The sequence below is a fragment of the Drosophila persimilis genome, unplaced genomic scaffold (assembly GCF_003286085.1).
Source record: "Drosophila persimilis strain 14011-0111.01,24,50 unplaced genomic scaffold, DperRS2 tig00003933-arrow-pilon, whole genome shotgun sequence".
Taxonomy (NCBI): domain Eukaryota; kingdom Metazoa; phylum Arthropoda; class Insecta; order Diptera; family Drosophilidae; genus Drosophila; species Drosophila persimilis.
The window spans coordinates 364,080-383,721 of NW_020825706.1; the positions used below are offsets into that span (position 1 = coordinate 364,080).

Consider the following 19,642-nt stretch of genomic DNA (forward strand, 5'->3'; position numbering starts at 1 on the left):
TGCAAATAAAAGGCATGGCCGCGCGTCCAAGAACTCCTTTCCTCGCAATTAACAAAGCGAGCAGAGTACCCCACCCGAAAAATGAGCAAATCATAATGAATAAATGTCGCACCGGAAGTAAACGGAAATCTCGACCATCCCCCAAACATTTCCGCTTGGAGAAGGCAGCGCGCAGCGGGCATAACCCCGTTCCTAATGGAAAACGCTGCTTGGCATAATAAACTTTCCCGGGTTTTTTTTCGCCGTCTTTTGTTGTTGCCTTCAAAGCGTGTTGACTTTGTTAATAAGTTTCGTAATAAGTTGCGAGTGGGGCCAAAAGGATGACCGGGGATATATACCAACCACAAAGGCATAAATAAACCGGCAAAGTGTATAAAAAAGGAAAAGCGGAATAACTAAAAGGGAAAAGCTTGGTGGCTGCAGGGAGTACCCTAGAAAAATAGTCCAATATTTTGATTCAAGAGAGAAGCGGACCGATTGTTGATGTTCGATTCAATATTTGACAATGTTTTCCACGATTAATTCAATGCTGAGAGATATATAAAATGGTTTCTTTCTCTATGGAAAATCTTTAGTAATCCGAAAGTCCTTTTGTAGGAGAGGAAGTATCATTCAACTGTCGCCAAACCGCAGGCCAAAAGTTCTAGGATGAAGGAGGACCAAAACCTTTGGCAAGGAAAAAAAGATGATTAATTTACGCGCCCATTTGTCCATTCGTCGTCGTTGTCCTGCTCCAGCGAAGGACTCGGGCTCCGGCTCCGGCTCATTGTTTGCGCAGATTTACAAAAGCAGCCGAAACTTAATTTGATTAACTTTGAGTAGGTTTTTTCGCCGCCTTTGTCTTTCCGGCTTCGGCTTTGGTTCATCAGCAGATGGGATAAGGCGGAGGGAAATGAGAATAGAAGTGGACTCGACTGGAAAGGAAAGGAATGGTGTGACTGTGGCTGTGGCATGGCGTGGCTGGCATGATGAGAAGAGGATGTTGACGTTGATAATGATGTGGCTGGCCATCATCGGAGCGACGCTCCAGCTACATTCTGTCCTATCCGTTGGCCATAAAAAGTTACAGACTTTTAAGTGTGCTCTGCGTTGGCATTTTATTTTAGTTTATTGGTTGGCAAATGGCAAATGAGAGAATTGTCTGAGAGAATGAGGTGGAGCGTGTTTATTGCTGGGGCGTTCTACACAGTTTGGGCGGGGGGCCTCGTAAATCGGTATTAGTGTGCTTAAATGATGTCCGGCATCACCATCCCGCCCCAAAAACAGAGCGAGACCATAGCAAATGCACAGACAATGAATACGCGAATCGAGCGGGAATCGTCAAGACAAATTGAATGACAAAATTTTATTTGAATTTAATTAAATGGTCAAAAGTTTTTCAATAGGAAAATGAGAATAAAGTTTTCCCAAAACAGATTCTGCGGTAAAAAAAAATAGCTGGGGACTCACCTAATACGCAAAAACCTTGCATTTTTTCGGATCTTTTATTAAAAATGTTAGCTCTATAAATCTGTAGTTCTATCTATTCTACTCCTGCCTGCACTCCATTAGCATCAAAGTTTCCCATATTCCTCACCTAAATCTTTCACTTTTGCTTAGAAATAACTCTTCTCTCTCTCTCTCTCTCTTCTATCGTCTGGCATTTCCTAAAGTTCAATCTATATTTCATGCACTCAAAAATCAACTTCTCATAACTTAATTAAACAACAGCCAAAACTCGGAATTGGCTTTCATATATGCATCAGCAGCTCCCAGAGCCGCACTCAGAGTCTGCATCTGAAAGTGGCATCTGTGTGTGTGGGTTCAAGGGGGGTTATAGGAGGGTTCTAGGGTGGTTCTAGGCGCTGTCTAATGTCTTTGCTATGGCAATTTGGTTAAAGGCATTTTGCTGTTTTGTTGTTTGGCTCTTCCATTGTTGTTGTTGTTGTTGTTGTTGTTGTTGTAGCTGTAACCCCTGCCACTGCTGCCACTGCCACTGTTTCTGCTGTTGCCACTGGTCTTGGTAATGTTTGTTTTCATTAACATTATTGTTGCTGCTATTGTTGCACACAGCCAGTAACAGCAGCAACAGCAATAGCAGCAGAAACATTGACGCAGCTACACTTGAATGCATTTTGTGCACAGCAGCAACAATAATAATACCAACAGCAACTGCAAAACCCCCAAAGGTATAATTTCAATTTCAACACTTTACAAACACGCCACACGCCACAGTTGCGTCATTAACTGCAAAGTTTCTGCATGCGCGTCTCGTCTGCCCTGCACTGACAGAAATAAATGGGCTTGCAACTGCGCGAAAGCTGTAGAAAAAAGCCCGAAGGCTTCAGTATCGATCTGGTGGGGATATGTTAATTCTTTCAGTGTATTTTTTGTGCAGCTCATGCTTCGGTGTCTCTTTGTTTCTGCTGTGTGCGTGTGGCACTAAGTGCGCCTCGCCGACGGAAATGGCCGAAAGCAACGACTACAACGTCGACGACAGCGACGACTCAACCTACGACGGAGATGAGTTCAACGCAACGTCAGGTGCAGCAGCAGCAGGAGCAGCAGCAACTAGTATCTGCAACAACAACAACTACAACAACACCAACAACACTTACGTAGAAGTTGCTGTTGTTTCATAAAACTTTATTGTTACCATGTTTGTCGCCAATGTTGTCGCGACTGCTGCAATGCTTCAAGCCATACATAAAATCATTTCTGCCCCAACAGCGAAGACCCATTGACTAATGCTGACACCAATCCCACCCCTAACAGCAACAGCGACAGCAACAGCAACACTGTCACTGCAACACTGAGTGCAACAGCAACAGTGACAGTGCAATGGCAGCAGCAACAGCATCACTGGGCGAACATTACAACAGTTGTGGACCATTAAGTTGACGCTTTTCCGTTGCATTTGCTCTGCTGCCCCTCCCACTCCTCCTACGGAGATTGGAGCATGCCAGCGAGAAGTGCCTCTGTCCATCCGACTGTCCGACTGTCTGTCTGAGTGTCTCTGTCTGTCTGCCTGTCTGCTTGCACGAGAGCGTTGATAGCCCCCATCTTGTTCGAGCGGCAACCACGTGTAAAACAGCAGAAGTTCCGTTTGGTTGGTTATTTTTTGCTGCTGTTCAAGGTGAATCCCAAGGGAAGTGCAAAAGATGAACATCTCCAGCAATCGATTTCTCAGAGATACCTTCAGATTCAATTTTATTTATCATACATACTGGTATGTATCTTCTACCTAGCTATCCTAAATGCTGGCCGGATGCACACAAGCTGCAAAAACAAGCATTGCAGTAATCATTTGCGGCTCTTTATTGAATTCCCGAGCAGCAGTAGTACCAGAAGAAGGAGCAGAAAAAAGTACCCGGAACAACCACAACAAAAACACAGAGGGAAAACCACCCCCCAACCACACTTCCGGTGGCAGGTGTTATCCCCATGACCGGCCCGCTGCTGATGCCTTTTCCCTAGTGGCTTTTTGCTGCTTGGTTCTCCTACGCTTTTGCCTCTTGTTATTCCTTCCTTCCACACATCCTTCCATATCCATCCATGCTTTGGGGGCTCTCCCTCTCTCTTTCTCTCTCTGTGCTGTGCTGTGCTTTCGTGATGTTTGCTTTTCTCTGGCAAAAAATAAACTGCACGAAAGCGTTGCATACTTTAAGGCGAAAAGTGAATTTCCACCATCGACAGATGCCCCCCAAGAATGGATGTAATCTTGAGCAATCTTAATGCGGATATATTAAACTTATTTTTACAGCATTTCTCTTGGCGATTCTCTCTCTCTCTCTCTTTCTGGGTCTCTTCCGGCTTCCCCAAATCTTGATTCTTTATTTTCATATACTTTGTATTACTTTTGCCTCTCGACCTCGCCCTCTCGTGTGCCTTGTGCCACTTCCTGTTTCTTCTGCCTGCTTTCCACAGATTTTGTAAGCGCGATAAACTAACCACCCATTTCCCCGTCCTCTCTACTGCTCCCTCTGAGCGCTTTTCAACACTGTCTGTTCGTCTGTCTGTCAGACAGTAAGTGGTGCGCCGGCATGTGGTGCATGTATGTATTTCCCCAACTTGAGGCGCTTGCCACTTCCGCTTTTTGGCGAAGGAGGAAGAGGAGGAGGTCTATAAGAAAACACTAACACAGTCGCAGTAGAAGAAACTACTTCTTCTTCAGCCTCTTCTAACCATTTATTTCTTCCACTTTCTTCCTTTTTTCGTAAATTTTTTTTGGCTTGTTTTTCTCTTCTCACTTATTTTAGTTTTATTGCTCGGGCATTTTATTGCACAAATTTTAATATTTATTTTTTCTGCTGGTTTATTTTCCCCACCAGCTATGCCTGGAAGGCAGTGCTTGCCCTGCCATGCCATGGTGTATGCATGTGTGTGTGTGTGGCTGTGATTGTATGCGTACATATCCCTACATGAGAGAGAGATGCTTTGTTTGCTGTCTGCTCTGCGTTTAGTTAGCGTTTTTCCCACTGCATGCAGTCTCCCATTTTAATGTTTAACAAACTTGAATGCCTCTTCTGCTGGGGTCTGGGGTGTGGGGTGTGGGCTGAGGCAACACCCAAACAAACACTAAAGAAAATACAAGCTGCTGCTCCTCTTTTACCTCTGTTGATGTTTGTGCGAAAAGTTTTTGCGGAAATTATTTTAAACTGTTAAAGAGGTTTTTCTCTTGCAGTTGTTATTTCTTTCGTTGTTTTCTGATTTTATTGGTCAGCTTTTGGTTGGGTTTTTCTGAGCAGCACTAGTACGTAAACTATTATAAAGAATGGCATTTTAAAATCCTATGGCTAGCTACTATAGAACGTGCAGAGAAGGAAAAAATAAATCTTGCTTCTTGGTTTTTGATTTATTTATTTTTAAATTGCATTTTTTTTGTAGAAAATATCATAAAAAAAAAGGAACACTAAATTTTGTTTCATTATCGTACATATTTTTGTGCATCTTTGGGAGGAAAATGGGTTCAAAGGTTACAGGAATTTCGTCTCCTGAAGATTTGCGTATATCGTAGGATGATTCAATTAAGGATTCAGTACAGGATATCTTGTTGTATAAGGCAGTATAACTAGCAGCTCAAAAGATCACCCTGGTGTTAGTAATCGGAACTACTACACTTAATCACAATCTATTTTAATTTAATGTTTCCATCTATCTTTGCACCTCTCATTGGTTCTACAAATCAAATTGTTCTTAAAGGTGAGCCCTTGAGGAAGTTCTGTAGTTCTGCAGAACATATTTCCCCTGAATGGGTAGCTGAATGGCTTATATTCCTTTGTTGCCAGGAATACGATATAAATAATATATTATATGGCGATGTAGAATATTACGAAGGAGATGAGAAGCGACTACTGTAGGGAATGAATATATTTCAAAAATCCGTGCAGATAAAGCAGGCCTCAGATCGATTTGATGCCCTGGAGATTGTTCGTTACGATTTCGATAGCCTCCATACTGCATTGTCCCATTAAATTGTAAGTGCTGTAAACTCTTTTTTACTAAATAGGATCATCGTCCTACCACTCTCGTGTTTTCGGGTCATCTTAAGCTTTCAGCCAATTGACAGCCAATTATTGCACTCTGGTAAGGCCATCAACTACTCGGCACTCATTCGTTTAATTCGCAATTTATTAATTTCACAGGAAAATCTTTCAGCATTTCAGGTTTTTACTGGCCACTGGCTCCCGGCCGCTGGCGCTATGGCAACCTCATTACAGGAGAGGGAATCGTATTGTAAATAATAATTTGCTCGGGCTTACAAGGGCATTTTTTGCGCACTTAGCGTATGCGGGAATTTATGAATAAATCATTTGATCAGAGACCCAGAGGACTGGACTCGTGCTCCGTGCCCCCTGCCCCCTGCCCCCTGCACCCGGCATTCTCGTACAGGCCATTGGATGACCTCTTCAGCGGATAATATGCAATATGCATGTCCCTCCCCCGGCCCCGCCACCCCCGATGTCTGCCAGGTGCCGACCGACGTGAAGCTTGTGCTGTGTTGAGTTTTAATTAATCGAGAGAACTCATAAAAATATTTAAATATATAAAAAGTCCACCCACCCTCACATCTCCCGTCACATTTGGGGATTCAGTGGGGCTTCTGACAGTTCAAAAGCCCTCGCGGCCGAATCCCAATGCCATGAATTAATGGCTTTGAAGCGGCTCCCGGTAGCATACAAATAAAAATAAATGAAATGAAACACAGGGAACAATGAAAGGACGTCCTTGCGCCAATATTAAATTAATATTGCTCTTCGGGTGTACATTTACTGTGTAATGGTAGAAGGATTTAATGGCAGGATTTTCATATGCCATGGAATAATCTCAATCTAATATTCGTGGAGCTTTTAGTTTCCACCGTGCATTGAATAAGGTTTCCGCCCAGTCAAGAATATATACTCCAAGGAAATTGCAGATGTATCATTTTCTGAGTTACAAACATGTGTTGAAGCCATTGAAACACTCGTTATCCATAATATTAAAGACGTGGAACTCCGCCTTTACTCAAATGAATTGGGGATTACCCTTTATTGATCCCATAACCAAGAGCTCAGGCTTCCCCACAACCCTTTCCCCCTTTACTCCTTTCGTTATCCTGCAACACACACACACTCACACAGACAATAAAATATGTTTCACCAAAACTGCAATCAAAGCGACATAGCACAAATTTTACAGATTTTTGCACATTAAAAATATGCTTGCAACTCCAGCAGCAGCAGCAGCGGCACACACACATGGCCCATGGCCCATGCCACGCCTTCCATGAGCCCATTTTTAGCATGCCAAAAAAAAGACACGAAAAAAGGGCTCCAGAAAAGTTTATGCCAAAAAAAAAGGGGAAAAAGTAATCGAGGAGCCGGAGAGGAGAACAGGAGCATCTGCCTGGCAGGACTTTGAGGCCAATGCTGGCGATGCTGCTGGTATGCTGCTGCCTGCCACATGCCGCATGCCACATTGCCCCATGCAAACGCTGCAACGCTGAATTTGATAATCAATTACCGTGCCATAGCCATAGCCTGGAGGGAAGATCACAGGAGGAAGTGCTGCAGCTAGAACGATGGAGCCACATATGGGCCACATTTAGGAGCAGAAACGACAGACGGACAGACAGCCAGACAGACCGACGACCGCATGGCGGACACAAAAACACAAGTAAATTCCAAAGAATACACTTGACTTTGGTGGTGGCTCCACACACAGAGGCACGTATGAGTAATATGCGGGGATTGTCTATGGGCCATGAGGTTGCCGCAGAAGCTGGTAGCAGGTTGCAGGTGGTAATGCATACACCACTCGTATAAATAACCAAAATTCTCTTGCATCTGTTGAAGATTTTCATTACAAAACTGCAAATTGGCTTCTGTCTGCTGAGTCGTTTTTCTATACTATATCCGGAAACCAATTAATAAATGCCAGAAATTCTACAAATCTTATTTGCGACAAACGATTTATGGGACATTGTCTGTGATGTGCAGGAACAAAATTGAATTTGCACAATTGGGAATAGTTTTTTAATGGTTTTACCGTAAAACCATTAGCCCAAGTACATATTTATCCTTCTTTTGCTTCCAATTTGTAATTAGAGTTGCTGCATTTTTTGTGCTGCTTTCGATTTCGATTTCTGCTTGTCATTAATTGACGCTTCTGTCAGCTTTAGCAGCAATCCACTTAATGAAATCATTTAATCAGAGTGCCACACACAGTGCGACAATCGTGCCACAAAGAGGAAATGGAAGCTCCAGAAGCTCAGCATTAGAACACATGTTCAATTTATGCACTACACTAATCAACTCCGGCTCTCTGCGTGCTCCACTTTACGCTCCATGGTCTCCTGATCCCCTCGCCTTATGCTCCTCCACTTCTTCACTGTTCTACTGCCACACTCTGTGCTTTGGCTTCAATGCTTCAATACTTCGGTTTGAGACACTAAGGGAATTGCGGCCCGCCAACAGCTGTCCTTAATTACATGGAAATCCACACTAGAGTCCCACACCATCAGTGGAGTCCCCACAGAGTCATTCACCTTGCCATCCAAAAATGAACAAGGCAAAAAAAACGAGGGGGAACGTTGTGAGTTGCTGCGGACACCGCAACTCTACATTTATACCCGATACTTAGTCAGTATGGCTCTCCTCCGGCAGACGGCGCTGTCATTGAACGACACGACAAAGATTGCGTGCGAGGGAGACACAAACTCAGTTTGAACGGGTCGTCGGGCGCTTAATTTTTTTTTTTTATATTTTTAGTTTTATTTTAAGCAAACAAAATTCAAATCAAAAATTAAAATTATACAATAAGAATAAAAAATAATAATTACACATTAAAAATCAAAAATAATAATTATACTTTATATAATTATTATTATAAGAATTATTCTTGATTTTTATTGAATAATTATTTATTATTATTATTATTATTATTATTATTTATGATTTTTATTCTTTATTTTTATTGAATAATTATTATTATAATTGATTTTTGATTTTTATTGAATAATTATTATTTTTGATTTTTATTGAATAATTATTATTATAATTGTTATTCTTGATTTTTATTGAATAACTATTATTATAATTGTTATTCTTGATTTTTATTGAATAACTATTATTATAATTGTTATTCTTGATTTTTATTGAATAACTATTATTATAATTGTTATTCTTGATTTTTATTGAATAACTATTATTATAATTGTTATTCTTGATTTTTATTGAATAATTATTATTTATGATTTTTATTCTTTATTTTTATTGAATAATTATTATTATTTTTGATTTTTATTGAATAATTATTATTATAATTGTTATTATTGATTTGTATTGAATAATTATTATTATAACTGTTATTCTTGATTTTTATTGAATAACTATTATTATAATGGTTATTCTTGATTTTTATTGAATAACTATTATTATAATTGTTATTCTTGATTTTTATTGAATAACTATTATTATTATTGTTATTCTTGATTTTTATTGAATAACTATTATTATAATTGTTATTCTTGATTTTTATTGAATAACTATTATTATAATTGTTATTCTTGATTTTTATTGAATAACTATTATTATAATTGTTATTCTTGATTATTATTGAATAATTATTATTATAATTGTTATTCTTGATTTTTATTGAATAATTATTATTTATGATTTTTATTCTTTATTTTTATTGAATAACTATTATTATAATTGTTATTCTTGATTTTTATTGAATAACGACTATTATAATTGTTATTCTTGATTTTTATTGAATAACTATTATTATAACTGTTATTCTTGATTTTTATTGAATAATTATTATTATAACTGTTATTCTTGATTTTTATTGAATAACTATTATTATATTGTTATTCTTGATTTTTATTGAATAACTATTATTATAATTGTTATTCTTGATTTTTATTGAATAATTATTATTTATGATTTTTATTCTTTATTTTTATTGAATAACTATTATTATAATTGTTATTCTTGATTTTTATTGAATAACTATTATTATAATTGTTATTCTTGATTTTTATTGAATAACTATTATTATAACTGTTATTCTTGATTTTTATTGAATAATTATTATTATAACTGTTATTCTTGATTTTTATTGAATAACTATTATTATATTGTTATTCTTGATTTTTATTGAATAACTATTATTATAATTGTTATTCTTGATATTTATTGAATAATTATTTTTTTGGATTCTTATATATTTTAAAGTATACTGTTTGAAATAAACGTTTTATAGTGAGATTTAACAGGTAACAGTGTATTCCAAACTTTTTATGATAATCCATTCTTAGACCAAATTTCGAAATGTTCGTTTATTGTTGATCTTTCGCACAATCTCGTAGAAATATCTAATAAATAAATATATAATATATAAATGCTGCTCTTTGCTTGCAAAATCTTAACACCATTTGAAAGGACTACCAAAAAAAACAAATGTGGCAAAAGGAATATAAAGGAAAAAGGCAGAGCCACAAATCGAAATCGAGTGAATATAACATATTATTTCAACAGGCAACTCCTCATTCATTCAACATATAATATTACCACCCATTGCGATTCATGTACGTAGCACCAGTGCACCAGTGGTAAGAGGGGTGGGTGCTCAGGGAGGTGGTTGTACGACTAGGGGGTTGTGGCAGGGTGGCATCAGGGTGGCATCCGCGAGTAGGCCTGCGGAATTGAGGTGAATTCCACCCACTAAAAGCCAAACAAAGGGAAATCAATCTTTCTACATACTTTTAGCATATGCACACGTTATATCCTCACACACATACTATATGTAGGCAAAGAGGCCGTGTGTGTGTGTACTGGTGGGCTATACGGGGGAATTGGGGAATATTTGCATGCCTTTTGTGTACTTTTTCCATATGATTTATGACCTAAATTGTTGCTGCTGCTCACACATATATAATTACACACACACCAATACCATATGTGTGTGTTGTGTGCGTTGTCTTGGGACACCCGCAAAAGTATGCTACACTTTTTTGTTTTATGATTTAATAAGTAGGCGTGGCCTACACGCCTTGATTATGGTTTGTGGGACAAGGGGATATCCCAACGGATAAAGGTGGGTACAGACAGTGTAGCAGCAATTTAGAAAATGCACTTTCTATGGATATTTTTGAACGCTTGACTAAACTATTAGCGGGGGGATTTCTATGATTTAGTTCAAGTTTAGGCCTGATTAAGCCCCACACTAAAATGGGGGTAAAAAAGGGGTACCAATCACTCTCAGCGGCTGAAAAAAAGGCCGCAAGCAATGACCTTCCTTCCACAGCGAAGACGAATCAAAGTAAAGCCAAATGATGTATCAGCAGAATGTCAGCCGACGGATTAGGTCAATCCCCGCCGCCTGGTAATCCCACAGCCACATGCCCTCTTGCTGCTGAGGTTGCATTAGCCGTAACCGTAACCCAATGGCTAATCCAATTCCGAATGAGAATATAAAGTCCGATGCCCGAGCGTTGCTGTGATTTTGTCTTGGCCCAAAAGGCCGGGAGAATGGAGTACCACAACGTGAGTAGTGTTCTTGGCAATGTGTCCAGTGTGTTGCGTCCGGATGCGCGACTCTCCGCAGAATCGCGTCTCCTGGGCTGGAATGTGCCGCCGGATGAACTACGTCACATACCCGAACACTGGCTGATATACCCGGAGCCGCCGGAATCGATGAACTATCTGCTGGGTACGCTCTACATCTTCTTTACGGTCATATCGATGATTGGGAATGGCCTCGTAATGTGGGTCTTCTCCGCGGCCAAGTCGCTAAGGACTCCGTCCAACATCCTTGTGATCAATCTGGCCTTCTGCGACTTTATGATGATGATCAAGACGCCCATCTTCATCTACAACAGCTTCCATCAGGGCTATGCCCTGGGACACTTGGGCTGTCAGATCTTCGGGGTCATTGGCTCCTACACGGGGATTGCGGCGGGTGCCACGAACGCCTTCATCGCCTACGACCGCTACAATGTGATAACGCGACCCATGGAGGGCAAGATGACGCATGGCAAGGCCATAGCCATGATAATTTTCATCTATCTGTATGCCACGCCCTGGGTGGTGGCCTGCTACACGGAATCCTGGGGCCGCTTCGTCCCCGAAGGATATCTCACGTCGTGCACCTTTGATTATCTGACGGATAACTTTGATACGCGTCTCTTCGTGGCCTGCATCTTCTTCTTCAGCTTCGTCTGCCCCACCACCATGATCACGTACTACTACTCGCAGATTGTGGGCCATGTGTTTAGCCACGAGAAGGCGCTGCGTGATCAGGCCAAGAAGATGAATGTCGATTCGCTGCGCTCAAATGTGGACAAGAGCAAGGAGGCTGCAGAAATTCGCATTGCCAAGGCGGCCATCACCATTTGTTTCCTGTTCTTTGCGTCCTGGACACCATACGGCGTGATGTCCCTCATTGGAGCATTTGGGGACAAGACTTTGCTCACTCCCGGCGCCACAATGATCCCCGCCTGCACCTGCAAAATGGTGGCCTGCATAGATCCCTTCGTGTATGCCATCAGTCATCCCAGATATCGCATGGAGCTGCAGAAGCGCTGCCCCTGGCTGGCCATCAGCGAGAAGGCCCCCGAATCGGCGGCCGCCATCTCCACCAGCACCACGCAGGAGCAGCAGCAAACGACGGCGGCCTAAAACCAATCGATTTGTGGATTATGATGATGACGAACTGCTTCCCCTCTACCGGAAACGAACTCGTAATACAAAATGCCATGGAAAAACTTCTATAAAAATTCAAGTCTTTGATGAAAGTCTTTGTGGTGGAAAATGTGTGAAATATTGTATGATTATGATTTGTAGGCTATTGTTTTTGATGTTAAATAATCAAATATAGTAATGTATTGCAAGAAAGACGGCATACAGAGTGTCCTTTACTCCGATTTTTCTGAAACCCCTTACAAGCAATAATATATCCTTTTTTCGCCATTTCCTTTTAGTCTAACACTTTGCTTAATCAACACGAAGGAGTACCCCAGATTCTGCTTCTGTCCAGTGCCTGCCCTGCCCTGCTCTTCCATTGTCGGCCAAGCGTTAGGCAGTCGATTCGGGGGCACTTGACGTTGCCTTTTGCGGGTCACTCAGACGAACCGAAACCGAACTGCCTTCATGCCGGTATCCAAAAGTAAAGACAGACAACAACAAAAGAATTGGCCATATACTCGCATAAAATGGGGGAAAATGCCAAAAATGTTGTCCCAGTTCCAGGACATAGAACATAGAATCCACAAAAGCTCGCTCTGACGCTCTCTTCGGTTTCAAGAGAGAGCAAGTTTTGAGGCTGGAAAGCGCTTGCGCACAGGATTGTGGAACACATTGCGAATTTGAAGTCCACAGTTAATTCCTGTAAATAACAAAACTTGGGTTCTACATGGAGTTACTCCGTAAATACCTGCACGTGCTCCCCAGGGACCCCATATGACTTAGGCACCACATGGGTTCCACTTGGGATCCATGCACATCTATCAAAGGGAAAAAGAAGCTCGAAACCCACTTAGCCACAAAACGCCGCATAGATTTTCAGTCCTATACTCCACCTCATACCACACTTTCTACCACACACACTCTGTGCCACACACAACGTCCACATGGCCTCCATGCGGCTTTACCACCGCCTGCCTTTATGCTATGGTCGTCGCGCCGCGTCGCGTCGCCATCGTCAATGGCATTTAACAATTTGTTTGGCCAAAGTGTTGCACCGTGTGTTTGTATGGCGCCTCATTATTATTGTTTTCCCAGCTACCGCATTTCTTTCACTGTCACACCGCTTTCTCTCTCTCTCTCTCTCTCTCTCTCTCTCCCACTCTATCTCCCTGTTTTAACCCACTCACCCTCTATCCCTATCCCAGAAGCTTCCCTCAACCGGGGTTTTGCCTTGGTACCTAGCACGCTTTTCCACTTATTGCCTGGCGGGCATTTGCCAGAGCCTTTTTCCTGCGTCGTTCTGTGGCATACCCGAAACCGCATTCAGACAGGCAGACAGAAAGACAGAGAGACAGCCAGCGAGCGAGCGAGTGAGCGCAGGAGCGAGGCCATAAACCAAAATCGGCCGCAGCCACCGACGACGCTGGCAAATGGTAAAAACGAAGCAAAATTAATGAAAATCACACAAACACACAGATACAGCCACACACAAATACAAACAGACACACAGACAGTCGGTTGGGGATGGAGAAGGGGAAGGGACAATTAAAATGGCACCCACAGAACGTCCTTGCAGCCTCACAGAGATAGAGGGAGAGAGAAAAACAGAGAGGCAGTGAGTGAATGCCGCCAGGCAGCAGCAGCAGTGCGGGGCAGCAGCACATTTGTCTTCCACGAAATTCGCTTTGGCTCTCATTAATTAAGATAATTAGGCCTTTTCGACGCCTTCAAAGTTCAACGAAGAAAAAAGAACATCCAGCAGCAGCAGCAGCAGCCAAATACAGGAGCCCATGAAGGACGAAGGACGCATTTAGTGACAGTTCAAAGTTCGTTGTGTGTACCAAATCGGCTTAAGCCATGTCTCTCTCTGGCATTTCAGGTCCTTGTGTGGTTCCTGTTGCAGGTCTTGGTCCTGTTAGCCGTGCCTGCTCGTGGTCCTGCAAGCCGTGGAGGAGGCCTACAATTTGCTCGAATACATCGCGTGGGCACACACACACTCACCATTCACGAAGCCCTTTAATGAGTGGTTCGTGGCACGGACACAAAACCACTCACTGGCCTGCTCAAGAAGGCCCCCTCCGCACTTTGCGGCCTTCCAGTTTCTGACAGCGAAATGCAACCACAACAGAGAGCGAGAGAGGGAGACAGCGGTTTGAACTCCTAAAATTTGCCATCGACTAAACTTAGTCACCACTAAGAGAGCGGGACATTACCGAACCACAACTCCATTCCCTTTACAATTGGTGAAAAGCAATTAATATTTTCCCCATGGCAGCTGCTGGCAGACTATGGCTTTATTTGAAGGATATTCAGATATCTCTATACTTTCTACATTTCATAACTTCTTGACAAAGTTTCAGCCAATTACAAAGTTTCTTATAATTTTATATTCACACTAGTGTCTTGCCCGTTCCTTTCCTTATACTTTGATGGGCCGAAAATTTGATTGGCAAAAGAACATTTTTTTTATGCTTGTGCTTTTTTGCATATTGCCCCGAAAGCTGATTAAAATCACTTGCAGCAGCTGCACTTCCCGATATCCCATAAAAATGTCAGCTAAATTAGTTATAAATCAGCGATAGGGAGCCCCAGCCCCACCAAAGGACGACTTGAAATGCACAAGAGACAAGAGGCAGCACACAGCACACAGAGCACTGAGCTCTCCACAACTTTGTGAAGCTCAAAATGAAGCCATAAATTATACGAACTAATAATTATATGCCATCAAATTGTTGTAAGCAAAGTGAGGAGTCAGTGGCAGGGGCAGAGGCAGAGAGCTAAAGCCAAAGGCGAAAGGCGGCAGGCGGAAGGCGGAAGGAAGGCTGAAGTCAGCGCCAGCGAGTTTAACGGCCAAACATAAATTATAGACATTTAAAAAAGGGGCAGGAGATGGGTTTGAGGTGGTGGGAGATACTCTATAGGATATAGGGAGCAGAGAGTAAAGCCACGTTCATCTAGCTCGTGGCTGGCTGGCAGGCAGGCAACGGCAGCGCCAACGCCGCGTGGAATATGCGATTTTTATCACAGTTTATGCACTGCACACAAAGTCAACATAATAAGGTCAACACGCACAAGGACTAAGGACGAGCACGAGCACGAGTACGAGATGGTGATGGTGATGGCGATGGTGGCCTGCCTGGTTGGGTGTCGGTGTCGCTTTAATTAAATGGCAAACATCCCAAGCGCGCGTCAGAGAGCAAAGTTCGAGGTCAGTCAGCAGTCGACAGTCGGCAGTCGGCAGCCATGATTAACACGGCAATTTCGTTTTCACTCCCTTCCCTTAGCACCCACCCATCTCTCGTTTTTTTTACAGTCGAACAATTTGCAACAAAATTAGCCCCCAAAAAACGTTAACCCGGCCGTGGCCCGTTAAGGAGAATCCACATAAACAAAAGATTGGGTTAAGCGAATGTACTCCTGTATACACAATGGGCATGGCCTTCAAAAGGCATACGTCTAAGTGACTCTCCAATGGGCTCCATCATGACAAATGCCTCGTTGCCACCTTCTTCTGCTGATGCTGATGCTGGTGCTACTCCTCTTTCTGGCTGTATCGTCATCTATAAGTATCTTTGCAGTCGTAAAGTTCCTAGGATGTAGGATCGCAAAAAGAGCGTTTAAATTTTGTAATTTAAATGCAAATTGACAGGCAAATGACAAACATTGCAATTAACGAGGGACTAGCGGGCGTATACGCAATGTGGCCACAGACAGAGTCCAAAAACCGTGGCATGGGACTCCGGACTCCGGGCTCAACCAACCAAAAGCGACTCTCCGAAACAGGACATAATTTAGGCCCTGCTACGTGAAGCTCTAAAATTGCTGGAGAACGGTCTGTGGCAGTACGTACCGTACAGTACTGTACACGTAGAGTGGGGGCTGGTAGGGGCTGGTGGTTGGAGGATTGGTAATGGGAATATGCAAAACTTTCCTCTGGTTAGCGACTGGTTGGTGCATTTGCAAGTCATACTTTGGAGTGGTTCTGGCCCCGACTGTGTGTGTGTGTGTGTGTGTGTGGGGGAACACAGTCGAAAACAATTGAATGACAAGACTACGGCAGCAGGAAGGAAGAGTGGCCATGGAATGGGCTTTATTTCGGAAATATCGTGGATAAAACTCGCACGACATTAACAAGGAGTTTCATTGAAATTAAAAGTGAAATAATAAACTATGCTTTAAGCAGGAATACATTTAAGTTATCAGCTGCTAAAATTCTTGAAGAAAGTTAGTTTTACTTGTAACTTTTTTTAAATATCTCTAGTCTGTTGAATTTGCCTAAGTTCTTATCTAATTTGTCTCAAATTCAATTGCAAATTTCGTCTCTTTTTATTTGCATTCTTCTGGCAATTGAAAGTCGAGTCCTATGCAAATGAAAAACATTTTGTTCGCCCGCATGCAAATAATTGCATCAAAGTTTTTGTTGCCCAGGACATGACCTGCTGGCTTTGCCCTTTACCCTTTGCCCTTTAGTCCTCACTCTCTCTCTCCCTCTCTCTACCAAAAACGATTTGATTTTTTCGGTTAGGAAGTGGAAATGACACCGACTGCATTGCGGCCCAGCTGGCGCGTCAAAAAGTATTCGTTTGAGGACTTCTTTTACACAGTTTTTGTTTTTGTTTTCCATTTTAGTTGTTTTTCTTGCCTTTCTTCTTGTTGCTGGGGAAAACAATAGAGCAAAGTGTTGGCCTGTCTGAGGCAGGCACTTGGCTGGCGGCCAAGGCAAATGCATGAGCCACTCCGTACACACATAAATACCCAGGCCACATCTCCATTTCCTGGCCCCCAAAAAGGGCTTTAAGGCAGTGAAGGGGGAAACATTATAAAAATGCCAACTATTCGCATTAATTATACGAAAATTGTTCATTGTTCGCTGTTGCTTCTAATCGTATTAATCGCATGGCAAAAAGGACCTGCCCTAACTTGCGATAGACTTTTCTAATTTATGCGCCTAATTGAGTCAAAGTAAAATTCTCTCTCCCCCTGCTGCTCGACATATTTTGCGTGGGTTCAACCCAACTTTCCCCGAAAGGCAATCTCTGGATGTTATCCGAGAGGTAGGCTTGTGTCTCTTGTGCCGCGTGTCATGTAAATGTCAAACTTGGTGGAACCTGGAGAGATCTTGAACAACGGCAGGAAACTTTCGCCTTATAAATAAATTTACAAGAGAGAAAGAGAGAAGAGAGGAGAGAGAGAGATGCTACTAATTTATGCAAATTGTTTTGTTTGACAAATTAAATGAACATTAAATAATTTCCACTCTGTTTGAAGCAAAAACCTAAATATTTTCAATTAGCAAAAAGGATTAAAGAGGGGCAGGCTCGAGGCATAAAAAAGTCTTGTAAAGGGTTGATCGATATAAATAAATATATACAGTATAATCGTTTCAGTGGAAGATGCATGGATTAAGGAACAGGATAACTTCCTTTTTGAAAAGCAACTAAAAGTAGCCTACTCCCAATACTCTTTAGACCCGAAAATCTTATGGAACCTCTTTTAGGGAATACCCAACTCAGTTCTGCCAGCAAACCTAATCGCTGGCACGTGTCCGCCAAATGATTGGTCGAAATCTGATGGATGGCTGGAATTGAAGGCCACCGCTCATCTATGAAATAGGTCGCTGCTGACTGGAAAAAAAATGTTTATTATCCCGAACATCTATCTATCCGGAGGAGATCAAAACGCCCCCTGGCTCCCCTGCAAAACTCAATTTTTGGGGGCAATTAACACACACACCTGAGTGATGGCAGATTAGCCTGCCCAAAATGGGTTACAATCATCCGGCAATGGGGCAATGTAACGCATACGCAGTGGTGTACGTGGACGCACCACTGCTCCACTGATTGCCTACGTTTATGCTAGTCATATTTCCCATACGCCCCATACGCCCCATACGCCCCATACGCCACGTTGTATTTATTTGTTCCTCTTGCAGCAAACTGCAACTGAAACTCGTTAGCAAGCCTCGTAAAAATCAAATTGCCTCAGCCGTATGCCCCACTGCTCCTGCCCCACTGCTAGTTAGGCGTGGAGCGTGGTGGAGCTAACGTTCGTTCCCAAACGGTTGTTAAAAAGTTATCCTTGGGCGGCAGTTTTACGAGCTTACGAGTTGCCTGTGCCCTGCCCTCTGCCCTGTCCTCCACTGCCATTTTCTGCTTGTTAGCATCGAGTTTTAGTTGACAATGTTGGCAGGCTGCATTAGAGGCAAAGAACATCAGAACCAGAGCAGAGCCAATACCCATACCCATACCCAAACCCTTACCCATACGATGTATATGTGGTTCTTTGATTTGCGTTTTGCCTTTCATGCTCGCTCAACTTTCAGGCAGTTCGATTTCAAGTTCAAGTTGCAGGAGGAAAGGACACAGGAGGCAAACCCCTTTAGCTTGTTATATTTTTAATGCAAAGAGAGAGAGAGCTCTTGCTGGAAGTTTTTATTACTTTCTTTCGCTGTTGTTTCGGGGTTCGTCCTCTGGTTGGCCCTCGGGTAGATTTCAGTTTTCTATGCGTTCTCTTCTCTTTTGATATTTTATATATCTTAAGCGTCTTGTTATATAGTTTGTGCCAACAAACAACAGTAGCAGCGAAAAGTTATTTCCTGGACAACCAGAGGGCAATGGATACAAAAGTCTAATACGAAATTGATTTGTTATGCCAAAGAATGGGAGAAAAACTTGGCAACAAGCCACTCTCCACAAATCGAAGAAGAACTGCAAAGGCAACTGCAAAGTTATCTGAGAGTATTCCCCAAATTAGGAACAGAAGCTTCGATTTGCTTCGCCAAAGCCGGAAATGGCCAATTGTCTTTTTTGGGGCTGTCACACAGGAGAGATTGCAGAAAAACAAATTGCTTTGCAACTGTAGGATTTCCCTCCCCAAATTATATTAGAATCATATTTCCCTGCTCTCCCTGCTACTCCTATGTCCAGCTATAATTTCCCAACAAAATCTAAGAATTCCTAAGATCAAAAAAATATCCTTAAAAATATATAATCAAAGGTTTCTGAGTATTCCCCAAATTATGAACAGAGGCTTCCAGGAAATCAAATTGTTTTGCAACAGTAGTATTTTTCCCGCATAACAAAAATTGAATAGACGGAGCTTATAAGAATCATATTTCCATTAAATTGTTACAGTTTCTGACACACTGCTCCTCTGCTCTCCTGTTATTCCTGAGTCCTGCAATAATTCCCCAATAAAACTAAAAATTCCTATGATACAAATATATTCGCCTTATAATCCTTAAAAATAGAAAATCGATACGCTGCAGTTCCAGAGCCAGCAATAGAGAGAGAGAGGGAGAGAAAGGAGAAAGTTTCAGGCAGTAATTTCAACCAAAAGAGAGAGGGAGGAGAGGCAGACACAATGCCTGCTGCATGACAAGTAGCACCACTCTCTATACGAAATATATATACATATACATATCTGTATATATGCTGGTGCACTGCATATGCTGGCAAGTGTTGCCGAGTGTCGAAGAAAAAACAATTTAT

At 42.0% G+C, this 19,642-nt stretch overlaps 1 protein-coding gene across 1 annotated transcript; it reads left to right on the forward strand.

The window, feature by feature from the left end:
- The first annotated feature begins 10,987 nt into the window (after nucleotides 1–10,987).
- LOC6594206 (opsin Rh3) lies at nucleotides 10,988–12,364 on the forward strand. The gene has a single exon (XM_002019629.2). It carries the CDS (start codon nucleotides 10,998–11,000, stop codon nucleotides 12,144–12,146), a length of 1,149 nt encoding a protein of 382 aa, XP_002019665.1. The 5' UTR covers nucleotides 10,988–10,997; the 3' UTR covers nucleotides 12,147–12,364.
- Nucleotides 12,365–19,642: the final 7,278 nt, after the last annotated feature.